General features: G+C 33.9%; 1 protein-coding gene across 1 annotated transcript in view; it reads right to left on the reverse strand.

Moving 5' to 3' along the window:
- The window catches only part of CTNNA3 (catenin alpha 3), a 1,449,816-nt gene extending 1,428,977 nt beyond the window's left edge, over positions 1-20,839 (reverse strand). The window contains exons 1-2 of the mRNA XM_045568380.1: positions 20,765-20,839; positions 2,432-2,535 (exon numbers count right to left, since the gene is read on the reverse strand). Of these exons, the coding sequence (XP_045424336.1) occupies positions 2,432-2,530 (99 nt within the window). The 5' untranslated portion in view covers positions 2,531-2,535; positions 20,765-20,839. The remainder of the gene's footprint in view (positions 1-2,431; positions 2,536-20,764) is intronic.
- Positions 20,840-27,607: the final 6,768 nt, after the last annotated feature.

The following is a 27,607-nucleotide window of genomic DNA, read 5'->3' on the forward strand; positions in this document are numbered from 1 at the left end:
CTCCTGCACATGGTAGATATTCTATAAATTGTTAATATTTTTATTTAATATGACTTTAATATTGCTAAGATCTAGAAACTTTTTTGTAGCTAAGATTTTGGTAAGGTTGTATACTAAACCACTTTTAATAAACAAACATTTTTGAAAAACATTGATAACAATCTTAAGGAAGATAAAATTGGCAAGTACATTTACATGTAACTGAAAACTATCTGGTATATAATAAATACTGAGTTCCCTTTCTGTGACTCATCTACTTGTGAACCATGAAAAATCTAAATCCAGGCACAAGAAAACCCTCTAACATTAGCATAATCACACTTTTTTAAAAAGATACATTTCTTTCTAAACAAATAAAATTACTCAGGTCATTTTCATGCTTTTAATTTTCTAGGTGGACTCAATAAATGTTTTTAAATGGTTATAATAGTTTTAGAACATGCCAGAAAATACATACACACACACAAACTGTAACCAGCATACCCTTTAATGTTAATTTACTTAGAATGCTTTCTATTAATTGCTAAAGCAATGAACTTACTTGACTAGAGCAAACATCTGTTAGTTTCAGTTAGAATACAAAAAGTAGTTTCTCCATGATACTCTCTCTGTTTTAAGCTATATGTCATCAACCTTTGTGAATAGAAAGTCTTAAGCGACCGACTCTCATGTTCCATTGTTATGAGACAAATAAGGGTTATGCAGTGACATTAATGTAATTGTTTTTAGCAGCCATCTCTAAAATGAAGGTCATTTCTCTACTCCTGCTCCCTATAAGTGCATAGGAACAAAATCTTAAATGACTTGTGAGAACTCATTTAAAACTTTTCCCAAAAAACTTAGTGATATATACGAAAAGCCCAAAAATTCTCATATCCTGGCCACTTACTTTTACATTTAGTAATTAATCCTTGGGAAATAATACAAATTGATGACAAAAATTCATATACAAAGATGTTCAGCATAGCAGAATTTATAATAGTAAAAAAATAGAAACAACCTAAATGTCCAAAAATGTCCTACTTTAAACAACTATGGTGTGGTCAGATGATATATAATTAAACAGCAGTTTTATTATCATGCTTACAAAGAATAGGAAAATTATTAAAATATCATTTTAAATGGAAAAGTGGGCTAAAACCCACATACACAGTACTATCTCTACCATGTTTACATATATACATATAAGGATACATATAAAGAAAATATATTCTTTAATATTATAAATTACTAAGAAGATAAAAACACTTATAATTTTGCTGTTCTGGAAATAAATCCATCAAAACATTAATGTTTACCTCTTGGTGGTAAAATTATGAGTGTTTTTTATTCTATTTGGGGTTTTTTTTTTTTTATTTCCAATTTTTGCAATGAATTTTGTCAGGAAAAAAATTAAGATTTTTTTTTTTCTCTTTTTAACATGAAAACATTTAGTGGATGGCTAAGACAGGGACTTCAATAGAGTCTCCACAGTCATCTAGTATCAATTTCATACCAGATATTAGTGCTGTTAAGACTGCCAAAGTTGATGATTAAGCTACCATCAGTGGGGTACATGTTTTGGTTGTTTTACCAGCAACAGATATCGACTTGCACTAAGTAAAAACGTGTACAAAGTCTATTCTCAGAGCTAGTCCCCTTCCCACCATCCATCTCACAAAGAAGATAAGCAGAACATTTTTAAATGATCTGAGGTAAGGTCAGCATAGTTTCTCACCCAAGTAACCCTTAAGTTCTTCAAGTCCTTAGAAAAAGGGACTTAATCTTGTATTAGGAGGCATGATGTAAGGTAGACCTAAAGAGGAGTTCCCTCATAAATTTTGGGTTAAGGACAAAAAATTTAAATCTATACCATTGTATAAGTTTGTTCAAGCTCTGCTTTAAGAAAATCTAATACATAAAATCTGGACTTATATAATAAATAAGTCAGAGAATTATTATGCATATTATCAAAGGATTATTCATCTTATGAAAGACTTTATCACAGAATTCCTTTAAATAGCTGCTTTTCACATATATTTTGGTACATTAAAGATAATTTTCTATTTGGCAAATGAGACACTATGTGCCTTGGGACAAGCCTCAGTTTCCTCATCTACATAATCAAGATTATTTTAACTATGCTACTTGCCTCACTCAGTTTTCATGATTATCAAACAATATAATTTACATAAAGTTACTTTGAAAATTATATACACATATTATTACTGCTATTTTTGTTAAAAGAGAATCTGGGGGAAATTTTTCAGAATTGTATTATTTTTACTAAATATGTACTTTTTTTACATTTTAATGACTTTAAGTAAAGGAAAATTTTAGATGACATATTCATATATAAAAATCAAATCTTTCCTTGCCTCATTATCTATTTTTCCCATATTTTCAGTTCTTCTGCAGTTAGTGCACATTATAATTTCCATAGTATTCATACCTGGATTATGAGAGGCTCCAGTAGTTTCTCTACAGTGAATGTTTGCACTTGGAGATCCTGTGGGTCGATATTCAGTGTGATTGGTGTTTCAGTTGACATGCTGCCTACGTACAAACAAAAAAATGCTTATTAATAAAGAAAAATATTTTCTAAAGAAAAGAACTCATGAAAATCATGAAGTAGGTAAGACTTGTATTCAGGCACCTGTTCCTGATATCAGTGAAAGTCCTCAGAGAATCAGGGTGCCAAATCCACCATCAGAGAAAGAAGATATTCCCCAACTGTGCACTGAAGTCATGCTGTCTGCGCTTAGGTCCTCTAACAAATTAATCTACACTAGTATGTTCGTGACTATATTAATAACTCATCCCAGGTGGGTTCACATTTGATCAGTAGTCTTCTGTGAACAGAATGGTGAGATATACCTTATGGCATGCAAGTCCTGACTTCCAAGAAATCATAGAACTGAAGCAGCCCACACCCATATTTTGCCTGTTCCTGGTAATGATGACTTAGATGGGGAGCCAGGTAAAACTTTCGAAGGCATGTTATATGTCTTTATTTGTTTTGGAGATTGTTTATTTGAGGGTTTTCATTGGAGAAGAAGGTTAGTGGCAATATACTTTCTTGCACAGGAAAGAAAGTAATATAAATTTGCATAGTTGGTATAAAAAGAGAGAAGCCCTTGAGAAAGCATTGATGTTTAGATAAAACAAAATAAGAAAGAAAAAAAAACAAGAAAAGAATTACAAGCCATTCTTTAAAGCATTAACATAATACTTAAGAATCAATTCAGTGAGATTTTTGCATCAGAACACACACACACACACACACACACACACACACATATACACACAAATAAAATGACCATAAGTGGCATATCAAACACATTCAGATGAACATACAAAAATTCTAGCCATGTTTTCAAATAGCTATAATATATTATTTATCCATCTACTAAAACCTACAGTAAATGTTGAGGGTTTTATATAAAACCCACTAGCATTGTTGACTGTATAGATAGAGTACACTTTCTGAAATTATCCCATTTCTAGATAGTTCTTTTATTGAATATAACCCAAACGGACCACCCTTAACCCCTTCCAGATTGTCAAGCATGCCCTTGTTCCCAGTCTATGCTTAATTCTATCACAAGCCATTTATAAAAAGTGACTACAATTTCTTTACTTTTTACAAGCATTTTGCCTTGAAAAAAGAATTACTCAAATTGTGTTAAGTGAAAAGATATTATTTGACTTTCTCCAGAAATGACAGTTCTAAATTATTGTTATCATATAATATACCAATATATGTGATATATATATAAAGTCACAAAGCCCTACAATTTATCCCTTTTCTACCTTGCTTCTTCCTCCTTTTCACTGGTTTTACTGCTGTTCTAAAAGCAGAAACATGGTCTCTTTTTTAGCTATTCAGCAGAAATGTAGGAGATGTGTTTCAAGAAAGGCTCCAAACACTATTGCCAAATGGTTTCTTTCAAATGATTTCTAGAACAGAAATATTGTTTTGGTTTGGTTTGGGTTTATTTTTCGATCATTTCAACTACCAATTTGACTGCCTCTAACACAAACAAATCTATTAATAAATTTTTCTAGAAGGAGTGCTGTTTAGCAAAGAGATAAAAGACAAATCTAAGTTAGCCAAAGTATCTTCTAAGTCAGTGTTCATGTCTTTAACACATATTAAATAAAGAAAGTTTTTCAGAAGTTCCTTTTTCCACTGTAAAAATTATAAACTAATAAATCAGAAGTCCTTAAAGAACCTTAACTATACATAATTATTATTCTTTGAATAAATGCCATTTCTTTTAAAAATCTTCCTGATCTTTTGTATCTTCCTATTCAGTATTCCTGACTGACTGGGGATTAAGGCAATAAAAGGTAGAAAACTGTAGAATTTTGCAAATTCAGCTGAAGCAAGGTCAAAGTCTGACAGATTGTGATTATAGCAATACCACAGTGTGAATCCAAAACAAAAATCCCACTAGGTTGTGAGTATTACATTCCAAGGCATTTGCATTTTATAATCTATGAAGCCTTAGGAATTAGGGAGTACCTCCCAAACAATTCAAGAATACCTCCTACAACAGCCTTCATTTCAGCAATGTACTGGGCTTAGATGAATACAAATAAGAAGCTCACTATACCATTAGATGCTGGTTGAGTTGAAATCTGCCACTTTTTAACTTTTATCCAATAGAGACAGTTTTATAAAGTGGGAAAAATATACTTTATAAAGTGGTAAAAGTACAGGTTTGGAGACAGACTAGAATAAAATCCCAGTTTTCAGAATCAAAAGAAAGAGAACCAATCTCTTGACAGTAGTAATAGGTGTCTTCAGGGATAGACCTCAAGGCAGGGCAAACCCACCCACATGGATCCTTCCCCTCTCTCCAAACTATCTTTGTCCACAATGCCTAAATTTTCTTCAATCCATTTTATTCCTTGCTTGAAACTCACACTTACATCAATTTTAAATTCATTTAGTTTAACCCACATTTCATTTTTAAATGCAGTTACCTCTGAGAGGTCATGCGGTGCACACATTCAGTCACACATTAGTATGAACCAGCTTAGCGCTCTCCATCTGATACCCTGTGCATGTCTCTATTACAGCACGCACCACACTGTGTTCCAGTCGTGCCCTGACAGCAAAAGAAAGGGATGATAGAAGATCAGAGAGATGTACAGAGAGGCCAGTGGAAACCTTCACCCATTTCCAAAATTTGCCTACACGTGGCCATTCTCTCACAAATATTAAAGAAAAAATTTTTGCCATCTACTTCTCCTCTGTATAGTAATACATGACCACCCTCTGGAGCTAAGGATCCTCTTAGTAAAACTAATTCTTCTAAATAAGTTGACATGTACTTTTGGGATGGCTTGAAAACCTAACCATCTACAATATGGTCCCTATAGAAAAGTCCCTAATAACAAATATTTAATTTTTTTAAAAAATTAACTTTTGTAACACAATTAGTTTGTAAGGTGATGGCCAATTCTCCTTTAAGATTATTAAATTCCATGATACAGTCATCATATTTAGTCTAGCTTTGTACTCACTTTTCAGTTAAACTGTTCAAGTGTTTTGTTTCAAATATTACTGCAAACCCAAGTCTCCCCATCATATGTTTGGACAAATAATTTTTATTTGCCCCTAAATACAGAATTTTATTTTGTCCTCCTAACATCTCATCCTGTGGAATCAGGACTTTTATTCCTGCCAGCCAAAAATTGATTTTGGAGAACCCAACACATTAACACCCCCTCCCAGTTCCCTGTTTTTCCATTAATTTTTTTAGTAGGAATTCTACAGTTCCCAATTAAGTCATTGAACAGGTGAGTGCCAGATGTGAAACCTAATCTTGATACCACTACAAATCTCTTTCTATATAGGTAATGATCAATTAATAAACACTTTAGATGTAATTTTTTCAACCAGTTATTAATCACTTTTGTGTGAAATAATCTACTTTTTAAAACTTTTTGTCAAAAAAATACATCATGGGGAGGCTTTTCCAATGTTTTACAGAAATAGAGACACCCTTTCTACACCTTCCTATTAAAGAGTTCAATTAAAAAAAAAAATTGTTTAACATGACTTGTTCCTGGAGAATTAATGTTGACACTGCTAGTTATTATTGCCATTTATTTACATTTAAGTTTTTCAGTTTTCCTATAGGTTGGAACCTAGATGCCCAGTCAGATTATAGAGACCCCCTTTTTAACCTCTTTTAAAAATAAAGATGTTTGTCCTCCCTTCCGTGCATGTTAGTCAGTTCAGGATCCCATGACAAATATACCATGGACTGGGTGGCTTAAATAACAAACATTTATTTCTCACAGTTCTGGAAGCTGGGAAGTCCAAGATCAAGATACTGGCAGATCTGGGGTCTGGTGAGCACCTGCTTTCTGGTTTGCAAGTAGCTGCCTTCTCACTGTGTCCTCACATGGCAGAGAGCAGAGCATGTCATGTCTCTTCTTATAAAGGCACTAATCCCATTCATGAGGCCTCATTCTCATGGCCTAAATACCTCCCAAAGATCCCACCATCCTAACACCATCACCCTGGGGGTTAGGATTTCAACATATGGATTTGGGGAGAGGGGACACAAACATTCAGTCTAGAATTCCCTGCTTTCTGGTAGGTCTGTCATTTTTCAGTAGAGAGGTTCTATAAATCACATCTGTAAATAATTTTAGAATTCGGGATATACTTCTTTAGGATATATATATACTTCAACTAATTTAAAGAGACTAGGGGCTATCTTCTTTATTTTCAGCATCTGGAGTTTTAACTCTTTTTTTATTGCTTAAAATTTTATTAGGTAATACAAGGTTCAACAATGTAATAATGTATATAGTGAAAGCAAGTCTCTCTCCCATCCCTGTCTTTAGCTATCTAATTTCCTTCTCAGAAGCAGTTACTCTGGTCATTTACTCCTGTGGTTCCAGAGGTATCATATATAGTATCAGTACATAAGTATTTATGTATTTAATGCAAATTGTAACATCCTTGCTTTTCCACTTCATTTAAGCTCATATCATCTGGCTCATGCAAAGGATCTATTCCTTCCTTATTCTTTTTCTTTCTCTTTCTCTCAGACTGTAGCTTTGGAATTCCCCTTTTCTTACCTTCAGCAAGTCCTGCCAGCCCTAGCAAATGAGAAGTGTTTTAGCCTTTCCAACATTATTTTTCATAGTTTCTGCCATTCTCTTTTATTTGCTTTTAGTCATGTGTTCCTCTTCTCATCTTTGATCTATATTCTTTTCAAATCTGCACTCCCTACATAGGTACACTGAGGTTTGGGATTGGTCATATTGTTGTTCAGCAATTATTTATGGAGCACTTAAACACATCAGCCACAGTCATAGATTCTGGTGAAAGCAAAAGTAAGTAATAAAGCCCAGGCCCTACAAACTGTGCATCTTCTTTCTTCATTTTTAATTCATCACATTTCTTTTATGTCATATATAGTCTCTTAGAATCATACGTGCTGTTAATTCTGAAATTGTTGAAATTGCCTTCTTTTAAAGTCTAGGATACATGTCTTACATTATCTTATTTAGGATTATCACCTTCACAATAAAATGGTCACTTTCTCCATATACATGGGCAACAGCTTGCCCCACCCTCATCCTTATGCCTTGGGGGCCAAAGTGATGACCCTTGCCTTCTGGGTCATTTTGAAAGTATATTTCTCAAGGTAGAAAGATTGGAGGATGGAACCTACTTTAGCCGCCTGTTACCTTTTGCAGGCCTCCATTTGTACCTTCTCTCTGCTCAGCACAAATGTTAAGCATAGGCCTGACCAAACTCTCTGGCACTCTATATCACCAAGTTCTTCCTTCATGGTCATGGTTAGATTTGATTTTTTTCATTGCTTCCTCAATCTTCCAAGATATACAACCATCAAAGAGGTAGGGTAGAAAGTCATCAGTTGTCCAATTTTAAGAGAAGGCTTCTTGAAATTTTCAGAATGTACCATCTGTTATTGTAACAGTTTTTTTTAATCTGGACTAGCAAAGTTTTTGATCTAATAAGCTTCTGTACCAATACCCCTTCTCTTTCCCTCTCTTTCCCCCTTCCACATGCATGCTGTTGTTATTTTTCCTTAAGCTTATGAATTTCCATGCAAGAGTATGTATTCACTATATGTATGTTTCTCTGCCCCTTTTATTAAAATTATTTTGTGAACATTCAACATTCCATTCATGATAAAATAAAAATGTTAAATACTCAATAAATACATAAAAACATTCATCATTTATTAATACACGAGACTGTATTTAATATGTGTTTTTCCAGGTACTCATATTTATTTATTATTGGCCTTCTCCCATGTTATTTTATCCTGATAATTAATTACAACACATCATCTCTATTAACATGGTTCTTTCTATGCCTTAATTATTGTCATAACATTAACACACGTACATGTATGTACACATTCACATGCTTTTGATAGTTTTATCTAAGAATAGGTGTCTTCCTCAAGTTTATAGTGTTTTCATCATATCAATAAGTCTTCCACCAAAAGTACCTTTGGGCTTCATAAGATCTATTCTAGATCTCATTTACTGAAACTCTATTTAGTGAAATACAAAGGGAAAATATTTTTAGTAGGTGCCAATCATCACAAATGTTAATCCTTGCCTAATACCCCATATTTCCAAAATATCAGAAGAAAGGGTCGGCAACTAGTAAAAGACTGGTAAATACTGAAATAATGTTATAAAACACAGCACTTATTTTAATTTTCATTAACAATTTATCTTGAGTTCATAACTAAACTTCGTAAGTCCCACTCTCTCCCATCACCACCCCTCAGAAAGAGATTAGCATAATATAGTCAGGAATAATGTGAAGGATTGGAACCAAATGTTAATTGAAAAAAAAAGTCATCTAAATCATCAGAAGCAAGTTTAAGTAAAGAAAAGAAAAAGGAGGCATAGGTTCTTTGCTGCACAATATTATTACAGCTGATTTTATACAAGCTAATCTTTACTAGAGTGAAATAAAACAGAAAGACAAAAACTATAATATAAAACCTCCACTACAATCTCTATACACACCTGTTTTCCAAGCCCAACTCCCAACACCACCTCTATGTTTCCAATGCAATCATTTTCTGGTTTGTTCGTCTGCCAGGAAATAAATACATACATCTTCTGCGCACTTGGTAAACAAAAGGATCTGAGGTTTATCAGAGAATCAATAAAATCAAGCAATTGTCTGATATCATAAGTGATGGAGGAAGAGTTGGGTTTCATTCTTTTCAGATGTTCCTCTTATACTTTACAAATACTTTCAATATGTTTATTTCAACAGCAACAATCTGTGTAAGCTATTCCGCCTAGCCTTGTGGTCAGCTACAAGAGCAAAGAGATGTGATGTAAGATCAGAGGTATCCCTAGACTATAGAGCACCATTCATTTATTCATTCATTCAGCTTATATTTATTGAATGTCTACTCTGTGCCAGTCATGAGAAGGGTTATACCATAAACAATAAAGATAATAAAAAGTAAATTATTTACTATATTAGAAAATGACATATACTATTTAAAAACAGAAAAAGTCGAACAGAGTATGCAGGGTTAGGTGATAGAGAAATTAGGAGCAGATTTCAGTATTAAATAAGATCAAGATTAGTCTCATTGAAAAGGAGACATTTGAGTAAGACCTGAAGAGGTGAGAAAATTAGCCAAGCAGATTCCTGGGAAAACAGCATTGCAGGCCTATGTAATGACACCTCAGAAACCTAAGGCAGAACAGCAAGGAGGCCAGTGTAAGTGGGGTAAAGTGAGCTACAAAGAGCATAGTAAGAAAGAAAGTCAGAAAGGTAGTAGGACCTGCAGATCACGAGAACTACGGCAGATGTTTGAGTACTGGAGAAACATGAGCTGGTTTATATTTTAGAAGGATCACTCTGGCAAATAAAATGAAGTGTGAGGGGCAAAGGAAGAAGTGGGGATATCTGTGGGGAGATCCTGCCACGATCCAAATGAGAGAATAATGGCTTAGACCTGCTTGGTGGCAGCGGAAGTGGACACGGTGGTCAGATTGTAGATAAATTTCAACAGTTGAGCCAATAGAAAGTCCTGAAAGGTTAGACATAGGACGGAAAGAACTCAAGATATCTTTAAGATTTTGGTCTAAAGCAAGGGTGAGGGACCTGCAGCCTTAAGGCCACAAGTGCCTTCTAGGTCCTTAAGGGCAGCCTTTGACTAAATCCAAATTTTACAGAACAAATCCTTTTATTTTTATGAATATATTTTTGTTCATCTTTTTTTATTTTTTATTTTTTTATTTCTCATCTTTTTTTCCACTTGAACTTAATATTTTTATTTTTAAAATGAATGTATTTAAAATACCAAAGAATAAAATAAGTTTCAATGAAATAATTCTCCCAGATTGACTGGCACAATTAGAACATTAGTAAGCCATAAGGGCTACATTGACAGCTGCTGTACTCATGAATTAGCTCTAACTTCCCCTGCCTTACTGGCACCACTACCACATAAGGCTGGTTGGCGAGGGTTTATTGAAGTTGAATACACCAGTCTGTTACCCACTTTTGACTACAATGCACTGGTTTCTGTTTGAGTGGAATTTGTGAACAGTTGTACAGCTCAACAATATTTTTTAATTCTGTCTGCTTAACAGCCCATAATGTCAAAGAAGACCAAAAGAATGCTGAAGGAAGAAAACCGTTTTTTTAATGAGAACTGGGAATTGCAACATTATCTTGTTTCTGCTAAAGATAAGATGATTTGCTTACTTTGTGATACTGCAATATCAACATTAAAGAAATTTAATGCTTATCAGTATTATAACACTCATAAAGATTACAAATATCTTAAATTACAGGGAGAGGGGTGAAATGTTGTATTGCAGAAATTAAAAGATGAAAAGCAAAAGCAAAGACAATTCTTTCAAGCAGCAATAAGACCCAGAAACAACGCCACTGAAGCAACTTATAAAGTAGCTTATATACTACGGAAAATAGGGGGGCCATTCAGTGATGTAGAAATTGTGAAAAAATGCATTGTCAAAGTCGTAGGATGCTTAGAACCCAATAACCTTTCAAAGTACAAACAACTGTCTCTGTCAAGGAGAACCATAACTGATTGGCAGCATGAGTTAGCCTTCAATTTAACAGAACACCTTCATGCAATACTTCAAAAGGAAAATATATATTATTCAATCGCTTTGGATGAATCAACTGATACTACTGAGTTGGCACAGGTTTTATACTTCATTCAGGTCATAACAGAAGATTTTCTTTGCTACAAAGAGTTACTTGCTTTGGGCACTCTTGCAAACAGAAGAGATATCTTAAGCAACTTTCAACATAAATGTTCTGAAGTTGGACTGAATTTGGTAAATTTAGTGAGGGTATATACAGATAGGGCACCTTCCGTGACAGGAAAACATGAAGGGTTTATTGCACAGATAAAAATAAAAGTATACAGATACAGATGTTCTCATTCCTTTTCATTGTATCTTGCATCAGCAAAATCTCTGTGCTAACACTATTATTTTAAATGACACTTTGCAACAAGTTATAAGTATTGTTAACTATATTCCTGCAAATGCAACATCACATCATCTTTTCTGTGACATGCTAAAGTTGAGCAATGAGGTATTTAGTGTGGATTTGCCATATCATTCTAAAGTGTATTGGCTATTGCAGGGACAGGTATTAGCCAAAATTTTATCACTACAAGAAAAGACAGTTAAATTTTTTGAAAAATAGAATCAGCAATGTGAATTATTGAAAGAAGATTTCCATAGGAATGCAGCATTTCTATGTGATATATCAACTCAAAATGGCTTGAATATTTCATTGCAAGGTAAAACTAAGTCTATATGTAGCAAAAACTTCAAAAATTTCAAAAAAAAAAAAAGCTATCTTTTTTCAAAACACTTCTTCAAAAGGAAATTTCGGATAAACATTTTCCGCAGTTAGCAAAAGTCACTGATGAGCAGGATGATATATGCAAATCATTTGAAGAATATGCAGCTGTTATAGACCTATCAATTAGACAATACAATGAAAGGTTCACTGACTTTGAGAATCATGACATCACACTCAAATTAGCATTTCAGCCTCACCTAGTTGACATCACCAAGGCACCTAAAGAACTAGAGACAGAATTAATTGAGCTCTCAGAAGATGACATTTTAAAGTCATTGTTCGCCACTAAGAAAGATCCAAATTGAAACATGGAAAAATGCAGTAGAATGTCCACATCTTCGGCAACATGCCCAAAAAATACTTTCTTGCTTTTTAACCACTTATTGCTGCAAGTCTACATTCTTCTACCTAACCCAAATCAAGATGCCCTTAAGGTCACAAATGACTGATACCCTCTAGAGGATCAACTAAAACTGCAGACCTCCATGCTGCAACCAAATATTTAAATTCTTTCCAACACAAAGCAGCTACAACAAAGTCATTAAAAGGTTAGTAAACTTTAAAATTAACAGTTCCCATTTTTTAAAATTATTAAGTACATAGTAGTTGTATTGTTACAAAATAATGTAGATTTTTAAGTATATCTAATTGAAGTTTCTTGAATGTGGCCTTATTTGATTACAACTAAATTAATGCAGTCTTCCAATATGAAAAGGGTCTCCACTCCTGGTCTAGGGCAACCAGAAATATAGAGTTGCCCTTAACTGAGGTGGACATTGCTGCAGGAGGAATAAGGTAGATGAAGAGACCATTGGGGACATGATAAATTTAAGATGCATACTAGACATCGAAGTGAAGATGTTATGTAGGCACTTGAATATACAGAAGAGTTTGAAAGAGAAATCTGAAATGAAATATTAATTTTGGAGTAGTCAGCATAAAAATAGATGGAATGAGACCACCAAGGGAACAAGTACACTAGAAAGAGGTAGGTTTGAGTCAAAGGATTGTTAGGATTGAATGGAAATAATAGGCAGTGGTATTCAGAGTAGGATTATACAACTGAAATTTGGCCTTTGAGTGAATTAGAAAAATATGCCCATTCTGGGCAGATGAAATAGAAAAAGGTGTCACCTTCTGAGGTAGACACAGCCCTGCAGGTGTTAGCAGAAAGGCCCACAGTTTGCCCAGCAGAGAGACTGCTAGATTTTATCTCAGCAGGGCAATATGCAGCAGCCCACGTGAAACATCACCAGCCCCATCCCCACCCTCGCAACCCCCACTGTTTGCTAAAGGACTCAAATTCTCCTACATCTCACCACTCTTGGATCTCAGTGATTAAGAGCACTGGCTATATACATTGTCCATGTAACCTGAGCTTTTGTACCCCCATGATGAGCTGAAATAAAATAAATAAACAAATAAATAAATAAATAATAAAAAAAACATAATATCAAAATTTAAAAAATAAATAAATAAATAAAAAATAAAGTATTCCAAAGGGGGGGGGAATCCACTTATATATTTTAATGTAAAAACATTGAACTTGTCTACTTAATAAACCATTGTTATTTGCAAAGTAAGGAAAAAAAAAAAAGAGCATTGGCTTTGAAGGTGGACTACCTGGATGAGAATCCAGGCTCTGCTCCTTGCTTGCTGATGACTTGAGACAAGTTACAGATCCTTCCTGAACATCTGTTTCCTAATTTGTAAAAAGAGAACAATAAGAGTGCCCTCCTCAAAGAGATCTTAATGATTACATAAGAAAATCCATATAAAATCCATAACTTAGCCCATATCTCTGACACGTAGCAAGAGCTCAACAATGTTAGTTGATATTTTTACCCCCGTTTTAGTAAAAGAACAGAATCTATTTGTCTACATTTAGATTAAACATCTCTTTCATCCATAGAACTTATAATTATTATTCAAGAGTATTTTCACTCATTGTTCCCATAACAAAAGAGTTTAAAACAAAGCTTCCCTCTGGTGCTTCATTTTATTGGATCTCTGGACTTCAAAATCACTTCAAAATCAATAAGGCATATTTCCTACGTGTGCACTAATTAGAAATGCAACATGCCTGAAGTACTCTTTTAAAAAACCAACAACAAACACATTCCTAATGAACAACAACCTCATAAAGGATCTTGAGCTCTTTGAAATCAATTCCAGAGTGGTACATAATAGATATGCTCCAGGGTTAAGGCTACAATTGTTAAATGCACTGTTGGGATCCCCAAGAGTGGTCACTTTTTATTTCCTTAGCTTCCAAGACCTCACAATTTCAACAGCAGAAAACGTTACATTTTAGAATAAAAGGTAAGTATCATTAGCATGTTGTAATTCAAACTTTAAAAACCTTCTTGGAGTATCTGAAATTCTCTTTATTAAACCTTTGGATAGTCATCTTATTGATGTTCTTTGGAAAATGATCAAATCGAACTCCTCTCCCCCAAAATGATGGGGGTTTATGGATTCTTTATGAGAAGATTGAAACAAAATTAAAACATTTGCTTACTCTAGCCATAGTAACCAAAATTAAACTTATTTCCTCACATATAACAACCAAAAAGAAAGCTACAATAATGACAAAAAATTTAAAAATAAATCCAAAAGATTGCCTTAACCAATGTGAAATATTAATAAAACAAAGGAAAACAAAATATTCTACTTATATTTAGATCTTATGTCCCTCTGATAATGAATGGCTGGCCAAGTCTAATCTTCCTCTTTAAAAAAAGGAAGCAGAAAGTTATAATTCAATTTCCAATTTAAATGAAAAATAACGTTATATCTAAGAATTTCACAAGATTACTTTATTGTCTCATTACCCCTACTCTGATAACACATATTTCAGTAATTTTATAAAATGCCAGATCACACTAAAAGCACACCTTGTATTTCACAATGGCACACATTTTCAAAATTGCAGTTACAAACAAACGACAGAAATGCTCCATAGTTACTCTGTGCAGCAATGCCTTTCAACTTAAGCCCATTTTGTACCATATAAAAATTATGCCAAAACCAAGACCCTATGACATTCCATCTCATATAAGCCCTGCATGAAGGTTACCTACATATTTTTAAAAAGCCAAAGATCTAAATTAGTCAAATTAAAATCAAAGAAGATAATCTAATATGTGAGACATCAGAGAAGCTTTCAGTGAATCACCCAGAACAAGAATAACCTTCAGCTATATGGCATCAAGTTTAACCAACCAGGGCAAAAGTAACGTACTCTTCACATACACTTTGAAAATCACAGTGGCTTTTGTTGCTGCAGGTCCAGTGAGCCTGTGGATCCATCCCACCCATAATATTATAAGACAGCTCAAATGTATATGAATTCTCCTAAGGTCTGGTATTTTTTGAAAGGCAGAGAACAAAAAGAGAATGGTGAAGGAAGCAGAATGCTTGTCGACCTGGATTTGAAGCCAAAAAATTCCCATTTTTCTTTGTTCTCTGTTTAGCTAGAAATAAATAAAAGCCTGCTTATCTGAATAAAGAAAATGAAACCAAAGTCCTTAAAATATTCATTTTTCTATAAATCAATATATACACTTAGGAAAACAAATAGTATGTAACTATTTTGAGAATTTTAGCTTCTATGTCTCCTAGTTTTTCATTCTTTCATACTCCTTGTAGAGAATTTTTAAGTCTGTGCTACAATCTTTAAATCTAACAATCCAAGATCACTATGTTTCATTACTTTTTAAAAGTTTCTCCAGAAACTCTAGCTATATGCCTTTAACCCTATTTTAATACAAGTTTCTTATCCCACATACTAAGTATTCTCTCTTTAGGAAAGAGAAAATTTTTCTCCCCTGGCTTCAAAACACCACTCTTATGCTTCTCCCCTACACTTCTGACCATTTTCTCCTTATCTACTACCTCCTTTTTGTAGGGGTCTTACTCCAGGTTTGATCCCTTATGTCCTGTTCTCTCTTACATTACGTTGCTCTCTCAGAGCAATCTCATCCTAGATTTTCAATTCTACCTACAGCCTCTGTTTCACAAAACTATCTACAGTCCAGACCTCTCTCATGAGCTTTAGAACCCCCAAATCCATTGCCCACTGGGCCCTCTCACAGGCACTTCAAAACCAAACTCACATCTTTTCCAAAAAAAACTTGGTTGCAATTCTGATCTGTGTTAATGACATCACCATATAGCTGGACACCCAACCCCCGTACACTGTTGCTGGGATTGTAAAGTAGTTCAACCACTACAGAGACCAGTATGGGGAGGTTCCTGAAAAAACTGAAAATGGAACTACCATATGACCCAGTAATCCCACTGCTGGGTATATAGCCAAAGGAGGGGAATTCAGTATATTGAAAAGATATCTGCATCCCCATGCTTATTGCAGCACTATTCACAATAGCCAAGATTTGGAACCAACCTAAGTGTCCATCAGTGGATGAATGGATAAAGAAATTGTGATACATATACACAATGGAATGTTATATAGCCATAAAAAAGAATGAAATCCTACCATTTGCAACAACATGGATGGAACTAGAGAACATTATGTTAAGTGAAATAAGCCAAGCACAGAAAGATAAATCCCGCATATTATCATTCATATGTGGGAGCTAAATATTAAAGACAATTGATGTCATGGAGACAGAGAATAGAATGATGGTTACCAGAGGCTGGGAAGGGTATCAGAGAGCGGGGAATAAAGTGTGGATGGTTAATGGGTACAAAAATATAGTTAGATATAATTCACAATATGTAGTAGCACCACAAGGTAACTATAAACAATAAGTTAGGGTATACTTTAAAATAACTAAAAGAGTGGAATTGGAATGTTCCTAACACAAAGAAATGATAAATGCCTGCAGTGATGGATACCCCAATTACTCTGATTTAATTAATTCACATTGTATGACCATATCAAAACATAGCATGTACCCTGTAAAGACATATAACCATTATGTGCCCATAATAATTAAAAAGAAAAGAAAAAAATGAAAAGACAAACCACCGACTGGGACAAAGTATTTTTAAAACCCATTTTTTTAAAGGACTTATACCCAGAAAATATAAAATCCTTAGAATTCAATAATTAAAAGAAAAACAACTCAACCTTTAAAATGTGCAAAAAACTTGAAAAGACATCTCGCCAAATAAGATACATAAATGGCAAATAAACACATGAAAAATGTTCAACATCATTAGTCACTAGGGAAATGCAAGTTAAAGCCACAGTATATACTACCACACACCTACTAAAATTGCTAAAATTAAAAAGACTCAATACTAGAGCTAGCAAAGATGAGAAACAATTGGAAATCTCACACATTGCTAGTGAAAATGTAAACTGGTACAGCCACTTTAGAAAACAGCTTGGAAGTTTCTCGTAAAGTTAAACATATATCCACCCTATGACCCAGAAATTCTACTCCTTAAGTATTTACCCAAGAGAAATAAACACATATGTCCACACAGAGACATGTATGCAAATGTTCATGGTGGCCTTATTCATAACACAGTACTCCCCCCTTATCCTAAGAGGATATGTTTCAAGACCCCCAGTGCATGCCTGAAATCTCAGATAGTACCAAACCCTATATATGCTATAGTTTTTCCTACACATACCTATGATAAAGTTTAATTTATAAATTAGACACAGTAAGAGATCAACAATAACTAATAATAAAATAGAACAACTGTAATAATATACTATAATAAAGTTGTATGAATGTGCTGTCTCTCTCTCTCAGAATATCTTATTATATGTAATATTTTTGGACCACTGCTGACTACAGGTAACTGAAACTGCAGAAAGTGAAACTGTAGATAGGAGGAACTACTGTAGTCAGAAACTGGGAACAACTCAAATTTTCATCAACAGGTGAATAGATAAACAATTTGTGATATAATTATATGCATGTTATGGAAGAAGCAAGAATGAACCATCCATATAGGCAACAACCTGAATGAATATCAAAAGTGTTATGCTGAGTGAAAGAGTCAAACATAAGTAAATACACACTGTATGATTCCATTTATATGACAGTATTGAAAGGGCAAAAATACAAGGACAGAAAACAGATCGGTAGTTGCCAGAAGCTAACAGTTGATGGAGTGAGTTGACTGCAGAGGAACACAAGGAAACTTTTTAGGTTGATGGGGATATTCTATTTGATTGTGGTGACGGTGGTTAAATGACACAATTTTCAGAACTCATCAAAGGGTAAATTTAATACAGTATATATAAAGTGTTTCTTGATAAATCTGACTTTTAAAAATACCTTTTCTGTTCATCTCTTACCCTAGTGAAACAGAAATATTTCTACATTAGTTTATTTACTATATAATTACAAATATCTACTGATATCCATTGGCTCTATAAGTTCTTTGAGTGGATCTCTCACTAGGTTCTCTGAACTGTTGCTTTCAGAAGTTAATTAGCATTTTTTAAGTATCTTAATGCCTTTGATACATCACCCAATTAACAGTATTTGATGCCTAAGCCCTACTTAAGTGCTTAATAATATTTCCTTCCCAGGTTTCAAATCTGTGTATTCATGTTATCCTCAATGTCATCTGATGCATCTAACAAGTTACGTGTTATCTATTTGTCTATTTTGTTTATAATTTTTTTCTGGCAAGGACTCTAAGTCAATCCACATATATGCTTACAGTACAAAACTATAAAAACCAAAGCTTTTGGGGGGGGTGGGGAGTGTTGAGACAGGGTCTTGCTCTCTTGCCCAGGCTGGAGTGCAGTAGTGTCATCATAGCTCACTGCAGCCTCAAACTCCTGGGCTCAAGCGATCTTCCTCCCCCATCGTCTGGAGTAGCTGGGACTACAGGTGCACACCACCATCCCTGGCTAATTTTTCTATTTTTTGTAGAGATGGGGTCTCACCATGTTGCTCAGGCTGGTCTCGAGCTCCTGGCCTCAAGCAATCCTCCCATCTCAGCCTCTCAAAGTGCTAGGATTACAGGCATGAGCCACCATGCCTGGCCAAAAACAAAAGCTTTGAGTATTTTGTTTTTTTGTACTGCCTTCTTTAAAAAATAATTATTTCTTATCTTATTTTCAATAACAGAATTTTTAAAAAGAGCCAAATAACTATCCCTGGCCCATCATGTTAATATCACAATGTATCTGTAAAGATCCTTAGCAAAATTTTAGCTGCTCCCCTCTTGTATTTTTTCAATACCACTACGTGACAGCAGCAAGTTTCTAGGTTCATTCACTTACACAAGCCCAGTTTAGTACGGTATGAGGCACAGAGCCCAGAGTCTTCAACACAGTAGGTGTTTTTTGAGTATCTGAAGATCAAAGTACATTACAAAGTCCTATTTCTGAATTCTGTCCTCCTACCCAACAACTTTTTACCAGTTAGATTGATCCAGTTAATTTTGACCTAACAGAAGTTGAAATTTAAAAGTGTGAAAAGAAGGAAAGCAGCTAATCTCATTTACAACGATTTATTAGAAAAAATATTAGGACTAGTATTCATAGATTCATATGAAATTGCTGAATATAGTTTATTTAAAACATTGGCTTGATCATGTCTGTTCTAATATGTAGATATTTGACCTTATTTAGATAACTCCTGGTTATTTCAAAAAACAAAACTAAGCCTCTTCAATCTTCCTTCTGAATTGAGAAACAGACCAAATTTTTTTCTGAAAACGTAAGACCACATTTATGCCCACCTAAATCAGTGTGTGGGTTGAAAGGGCAGCAGTTCTCCACTTGTTTTCCACCAAAACAGAAGTGACATTTAAAGCGTATTTAATATTCACAAACCAACGTGCTCTCCTCACTCCAGACTGCCACTGGGTTAAGGAAGGCAGCTTGTTTGCATGAAATTCCACCGTAAGATTTCTGAAACCCTATATTTTCTCTTCCATCGATCCATAATACACCAGTGTCATGAAACCACATTTGAGAACTACTGTTGGGTTTTTTGCTTTATTCCTGACTCTGTTTTATATAGCCACACTGTTTTTCTTTCTTCTTTTATTCCACATTTAATTTATCCCATCTTGAATTTCACATAGCCTTTTAAGTCACCTTAAATCCTTTCTAGAACAAGACAAGGAATAAATAATCATTGCATGTATCTGCAAAAGCAATCTCTTCTCATTTACCTAAATAAAGCCTTATAACTTTAACTCCTTGCTGCCTCTTAACTATGCTCTACCATATTTAATACACAAGTATCAAAATCCATGAATTCCTTAATTTTTGCTTCATCAGTTCTCTGTTTACAAATATTTAAGGCTGCATATGAAAAATATAGGGAAAACATCCATGCACAATTTAAGTTTAGAGGCACATAATAGAAATTAAATTGTTTGCACAAATAAGAATCTGCTTGCTGTACAACTTTTTGTCTAAAGCACGTAAAGTGTCCAGTGCCTTGCATATGGTTACTCAAATAGTAATAGCTCTAGTACACAGTAGGAATTTTTAAATGCTCTGATGTAAGACTACTATAGCTTGGACACTGGAACATAAGAATTTGTTTTAGTGCTATTTTTAAAACCACTAATAAACACTCCAAATAGAATTGAGCCTCTGCTCAACTGAGTCTGCCTAAGTTGTTATGAAAGAAAAAAATGTCTAAGAATCACATTTTTTAATCTAAACCTGAAATGCTTGCTAATGTACTTGGAAAAGTAGATATTTAAAATTGGAGCTTTCATAAAGTAGTCTAGAGTTTAGTGTTACTGAAAGGAAAATTAGTTATAAAAGTTATAAATGCACAACATAGCTTCCATTCATCCCATTTTATAGAAATAATATCCTTTCATTTCCCCCAGAGTTATTTAACCAAGCAACAGATAATCTATAATTATTAGGATTTGCCTTATAGCAAAGTTTGATTTTTAAAAGTTTGACACTTCACTCACCTACTGCAGGACAGAGTATTGCCCATATACAGATACTAAACCAATTGTCTAAGCAATTTCTTGTGTTTAGAAATTCAGTGCCACTATTATGGCTCACAATTTGGCTTATGATGCATCTGTAAGCAAACAGCCTGACAAGTACCCTAGTGTATTTCAGGATGACTGACAGGACACACTGGCTCAAGCAAGAAGGGGGGATGGGAGCTCTTAAAGCAATACGCCAGCAAAGGGCAACATCAAACAGCAGAATCAGACTTAAGGGGGCATAGGCAATATACATAACCTAAACTTTTGTACCCCCATAATAAGCTGAAATAAAAAATTAAAAAAATAAAATAAAATAAAAGAATCAGACTTAAAATTATGTTTTCCAGATTTTCAATAAAATAATGATATATTATTGTCCAGAGTCAGTTTTAAACACAACTTTCATGAACATTATGTATCCAAAACACTGTAAATTCCAAAGTGGAATTTTTAAAAATTTTTAAGAGTAGAAATAAAAAATTTAAAACAGGCATGCTATTTTACTTCCCTGAAACTATCAAACTTCCAAATTAATTAAGAATATGCTAGTTATTTTTAACAGAAATTAAATCAGGGTACTAAGAAAAAAGCAGTCCTTATCTCACCTTTAGATATTTGTCAATACCTCTGAAACAGTAATTTAAGAATAACTAATGAAAGTAATTTAAATATATTGGATTAACCAGAATTGTTAGTGGGGATAGGGGCAAGAGATCCATGCATTTTCCCCCACCTTCCTTCCCTATGACCTACTTCATGCTTAAAATGTAGACTAAAAAATTAGGAAATTCCAATTATAGATATTTCCACATTAGTTTCACTTCAGAACATATTTAAGTGATACATTGGCTTCATTCTTCACCTTTATAATTTTTCCTATATTATTTCACAATACTCTGCACTGCTCAATCCTTTTATAATTAATACAGCAATCAACCTTATTTTTTAAAAATACACAAACACACACACACACACACACACACACACACACACACACACACACACACTTTTAAATGCAATCCCTCATTTAGCCAGCAGAGGGTATTATTAGATTCTGAAAGCCCACAGTATTGCACCCAATGTCATTTATTTTTATACTTCACGCCTGGGAACTAGGACAAGCCATCTAGACTTTTCTTAGTAAATGTGCTTAGAAATAACCCGTTTTATTTTTGTCCATATAAATTTTACTTATAGAATACAGATTAGTATTTAATGCTTCTCATCTGTGACAAATTGCCATGATTTCTTGCTCTATCTACTTCATCAGATGCATCCTCTGGAAGAAAAGCACTAGAAGGCTAAGAAATAGCAGAATTGGGTTCAACCATCAGAAAGACTTTCCACAAGCCTAAATTTTTCTGGGACAAGAAAACAAACAAAAATCCTACATAAGGATTCCAAGCCCCATTAGAAATTCCAAATTCCAAAACAGAGGAAACAGAACTAAACTATAAAACAAAATGTCTCTTCAAAATTACATGACATTTATAAACTATTTAACTCATATTTTCTAATTGCCCTATTTAATATTTGCCAATTTTCCATTATATATTAGAAGCTACAGGCTAATTATGTTTCCTGTTATCACGGTATTATTATTATATTTCTCACAAGCATGCAGTGTTATGACTAACAAAGTTATCACATGAAGGCTAAAATCATTAGGTAAGTGAATAATGGGGAACATTGAGAATTACACTTACAGAGCTTGAACCCACTGATCGATCTTAACATCACCAAAAATGAGACAATCCAGACCATATACCTCCTGATGTGATGCAATAGGAAGTACACCACACCACCTATGAGCTATTCTTACCAAAAGATTGAACATAAATCTAACATTTATTGTTAAAGATTATAATTCTTTATTATCGATATCTATTATGTATAGTTCTTTATTTTACGACTTAAAACCCACTTAATCTGAAAAGGCATGAACAGCAATTTGCCTGATTTAATCTAAAAATAAAAATTTCACTATCTAATTAGCTAAAATCATTAATTTCCACAAATTTATCTTGACTGAAGATAAAAATTTTCCGTTTCTGTGAAGCTATTATATCACAAAAATCAAGTTTACTAAGTTAACTATGGCAAAAATAAAAAATAAAATAGATCTAAATGCTCAAAGAGTGATCTCTTTTTTCATGTTCCCAAACTTGCTGCAAATGACACATCCTTTATCCTAAAATATTAAATTTTCCAGAGAAAAAAGCAATATTCATTCTCTTCCTCAATCATCATTCAAAATAGGAAAGTATAGCTTCTTTTCCTTTAAAAAGGAATTCTACCCTGTAATATGCTGAAATTAACAAAAAAATGAATTCTACTTCTGATAAAGAAAGCAAGTTTGAGTTCTTCATTGAAACTGTTCCATAAAGTCATTCTCATACTTGAATGTGGCAGTTTCTTTCCTCATGTAGTAACTAATAATATCCAGATAAAAATTATATTTTACATTTGAAAATAAAGTATTATATCTCTTCACCTATTATTCTTTTATGAAATTTTATTTCTTTAATTTTCTAAACTGACATATTCTCTATAACATAGGTACTTAGAATTATTTCTCAAATTAACTTATCACCAGAATAAAACTGAAAAGTCAGTTTTGTCAGTAATTTGTTTATCTTTTTGCCAATCATCCATACATTTTAAAATATGCAGCTAATTTTTTTGTTTTCATCTAACCACTTAATTCCACTTTACTTTCCAACTCTAAGTTTGGTACCTGACACAGGCTCTCCTGAACTATGTCTCACTCAGTGGATTTTTGTTTCTCCAGGTGCCTTCAGAACCTACATCTAAAAGCCTTATTTGTCTCGATTCTACCTGTGGCTAAAAATAAATTTTTTTCAAATAATGCTTAAGGGGAAGAGGAGATAGACTAGCTAGTGAATAGATACTACTTATTTAAAATATTCCCTTTTACTTTTAGCAAAATTGCCTCCATACATTTTATGCTCTATTTGAATTTTTAATATACTCTATATATACAGTAGTCCCCCCTTATCTGCAGGGGATACAATCCAAGACCCCCAATGGATGCCTGAAACCACAGATAATACTGAACCCAATATATACTATGTTTTTTTCCTATGCATACATGCCTATGATAAAGGTTTTATAATTTATGTTAGGCACAAAAGAGACTAACAACAATAACTAATAATAAAATCGCATTACTACTCTTGCACTTTGGGGCCATTATAAAGTAAAATTAGGGTTACCTGAACACAAGCACTGCAAGACCGCAACAGCAGTCCATCTGATAACCTAGATGGCTACTAAGTGACTAACTGGATGGAGTAGCTTAGACAGCATGGACACCCTGGGCAAAAAGATGACTGAGATAGCTTGAGATTTCATCATGCTACTCAGAACAGTGAGCAATTTAAAACTTATGAATCAGTTATTTCTGGAATTTTCCATTTAATATTTTCAGGCCACAGTTGACCTCAGATAACTGAAACCATGGAAAACAAAACTGCAGATAAGGGGAGACTACTGTATTTCATATTATCTTCAAAACAACTTACTACTTCCTTAAACTATTGCAGTGGGCTCTTAACAGAAAATATTCACACCAGTGAGCAAGTATAGAGCAAACTCTGACTCTGACATACATTAGGTATGGTAGCTTTGTGGTGCAGTGGCATATGCAAATGGTTATGTCCCAAGGGCAGCTGAAAATGCAGAATCCAGGAACAAACAAGAAAAATCAAGCCTGGAGATAAAGATATGATAACTATCCATCCGTGTTCCACTATAATTCATGAGACTAAATGAGCTTTTCCCAAGATTAATCATAGAGGGAGATAAGGCAGCTAAGGGTAGTACTTTGCAAAACAAGTATGGTAAGGAATGGGAGAAGAAATGTTATAAAAACAATAGTAAGAAACACAAAACAGAGTTCAGATTCATCCCCTACTTTACCCTAAATTGCCCTGTCCACAATGACTCCCATGTACCTTTTTCTTTTTGTTGGGAAATGAGACCTGTACAGCTGCTATGAAGAGTAATTACTTATAAAATTACACATAAAATATAATGGAATGCTAATTACCATGCTAAATAATTCATTGATCAATTATTGTTATTTTGTGGAAAGATACTTTTCTTTTTGTGGAATTCTGCTTTTCCAAACCAAAATGCTATTGAATTTTAGAGGGCTGCTGTGAGAAATATCAAATAGATTGCCCATTTGATTTAAGAAATGGATAAAGAGTTGTTAAGTCCACACATTGTTATTTAGCAAATTGAATCCATTTCACCAAGAGAAGACATTTACCCCATCCATGATAATAATTTATCATTAGGTAACAAGAAAACATGGTCCTAAAATGGAAAAGCTTTAGAGCTTCTTCCAAAGTTGTAACAAATGCTTAATAGAGAAAATAAAAGACACACTAACACACGTTAATAAATTGTACATGTTTTTTAGAAGACTGGGAAGGGAATGGTTAAAGGATAGAATAGTGAACTAAAAGTAAAAGAATGACAATAAGAAAAAAATAGAAACCTGTGTCTTGTTCCCACATAAGACATGGAGTTGTGCCAACCTGCTTCATTCCAGAGCAGAGAGCCACTCAGTTGCTGAGGCTATGTTAGAAATAGAGGAAGGAAATCCTTTTCTCCCACACTCTGTTTCCAAAGATAACAGAAAACTAGAGAGTGATGGATTTCACTACCAAGTAGCCATGTGTATTTTATTCATGTCCACCATTGACTCTCTAAAAGTCAAATCTACTGATTTTGTATAATAGAGGAAAAGAAATAAATGTACAAAAACAAAGAAAATCAACTCTTTATTGACAAAATATTTTACGTACTTATGGTATGTGAGTATCTGTTGCATGCATAGAATGCATAATGATCAAGTCAGAGCATTTGGGGTATTCATCACCTTGAGTATTTATCATTTCTATGTGTTAGTAACATTTCAAGTCCTCTCTTCTGACTACTTTTAAATATACAATATATTGTTGCTAACTACAGTCATCCTACTCTGCTATGGAATATTGGGGTTTATTTGTTCTATCTAACTGTATGTTTTTACCCACTAACCAACCTCTCTCTATCCCTCCTCCCACCCACACCTACTTTCCAGCCTCTTATATCTATCACTCTATTCTCTATCTCCATGAGATCAATTTTTTTAGCTCCCACATATGAGTGAGAACATGTGGCATCTTTCTTTCTGTGCCTGGTTTATTACACTTAACATAGTGACCTCCAGTTCCACCCATGTTGCTTCAAATGATAGGATTCCATTCTTTTTATGGCCTAAGAGTACTGCGTTGTGTATATCTATACCACATTTTCTTTATCTTTCCATCAGTCAGTGGATACTTAGGTTGATTCCCTATCTTCACTATTGTGAACAGTGCTGCAATAAACATGTGAGTGAAGGTATCCTTTTGATATATTGATTTCTTTTCCTTTGGATAAATACCCAGGAATCAGAACTGATGGATCATATGGTAGTCCTATTTTTAGTTTTTTGAGAAATCTCCTTACTGTTTTCCATAGTGTTTATGCTAATTTACATTCCCACCAACAGCATATGAGTTCTCTTTTCTCTACATCCTTGCCAGCATCTGTTATTTTTTTTCTTTCTAATAGCCATTCTAGGGGGGAGAAGGGGAAGGGTAAAAACCTACCTAATAGGTACAATGAACAATATTCAGGTGATGGGCACACTTATAGCCCTGATTAAAGCATTACAAAACTATCCATGTAACAAAAACATTTGTACCCCCTTAATATTTTCAAATTTAAAAAAATTTTTAAATAGCCATTCTAACTGGGGTAAAATGATATCTCATTGTGGTTTTAATTTACATTTCCCTGATGCTTAGTGATATTGAGCATTTGTCATATACCTGTTGGCCATTTGTATGTCTTCTTTTCAGAAATGTCTATTGATGTCCTTCCTTAGCTCTCTTTTTAGTGGGATTGTTTGGTTTTTACTGTTAAGTTGTTTGAGTTCCTTATATAATCTGGATATTAGTCCCTTGTCTGAAGAATAGCTTGCAAATAATTTCTGCCATTCAACAGGTTGTCTCTTCACTCTGTTGATTCTGTTGATTTGCTATGCAGAAGCTTTTTAGCTTAATATAGTCCCATTTGTCTATTTTTCTTATAGTTGTCTATGCTTTTGAGGTCTTAGTCATGAAATCTTTGCCTAGACTGATATCTTGAAGTGTTTTCCCTATGTTTTTTTTTCCTAGTAGTTTTATAGTTGTGGGTCTTATGGTTAAGTCTTTAATCCATCTTGAGTTGATTTTTGTATATGGGGAGAGATAGGGGTCCAGTTTCATTCTTCTGCATACGGAAACATCCAATTTTCCCAGCACCACTTATTGGAGAGGGTGTCCTTTCCCCAGTGTATGTTCTTGGTGCCTTTATCAAAAATCAGTTGGCTATAAATACATAGATTTATTTCTGTACTCTCTATTCTGTTCCATCAGTCTATGTGTCTGTTTTTATACCAATATCATACTGTTTTGGTTACTATAGCCTTGTAATATATTTTGAAGCTAGGTAGTGTGATGCCTCTAGCTTCACTCTTTTTGCTCAGGATTGCTTTGGCTATTTGGGCTCTTTTTTGGTTTCATATAAATTTTAAGAAAATCAACTTTGCAAAAGTCATAATATCCCTAAATTGTCTGGAAAATACCTGCTATAGTCACTGAATTTATGCTACATCATTCCTATCAGGCCTTTAATTGTATTCAAAAGAATGAAGCTCATCATAGAGAAAGGTAAAATAATTAAATTTAATCTTAAATGCAATTAATCACATTT

The sequence above is a fragment of the Lemur catta genome, chromosome 14 (assembly GCF_020740605.2).
Source record: "Lemur catta isolate mLemCat1 chromosome 14, mLemCat1.pri, whole genome shotgun sequence".
NCBI lineage: Eukaryota > Metazoa > Chordata > Mammalia > Primates > Lemuridae > Lemur > Lemur catta.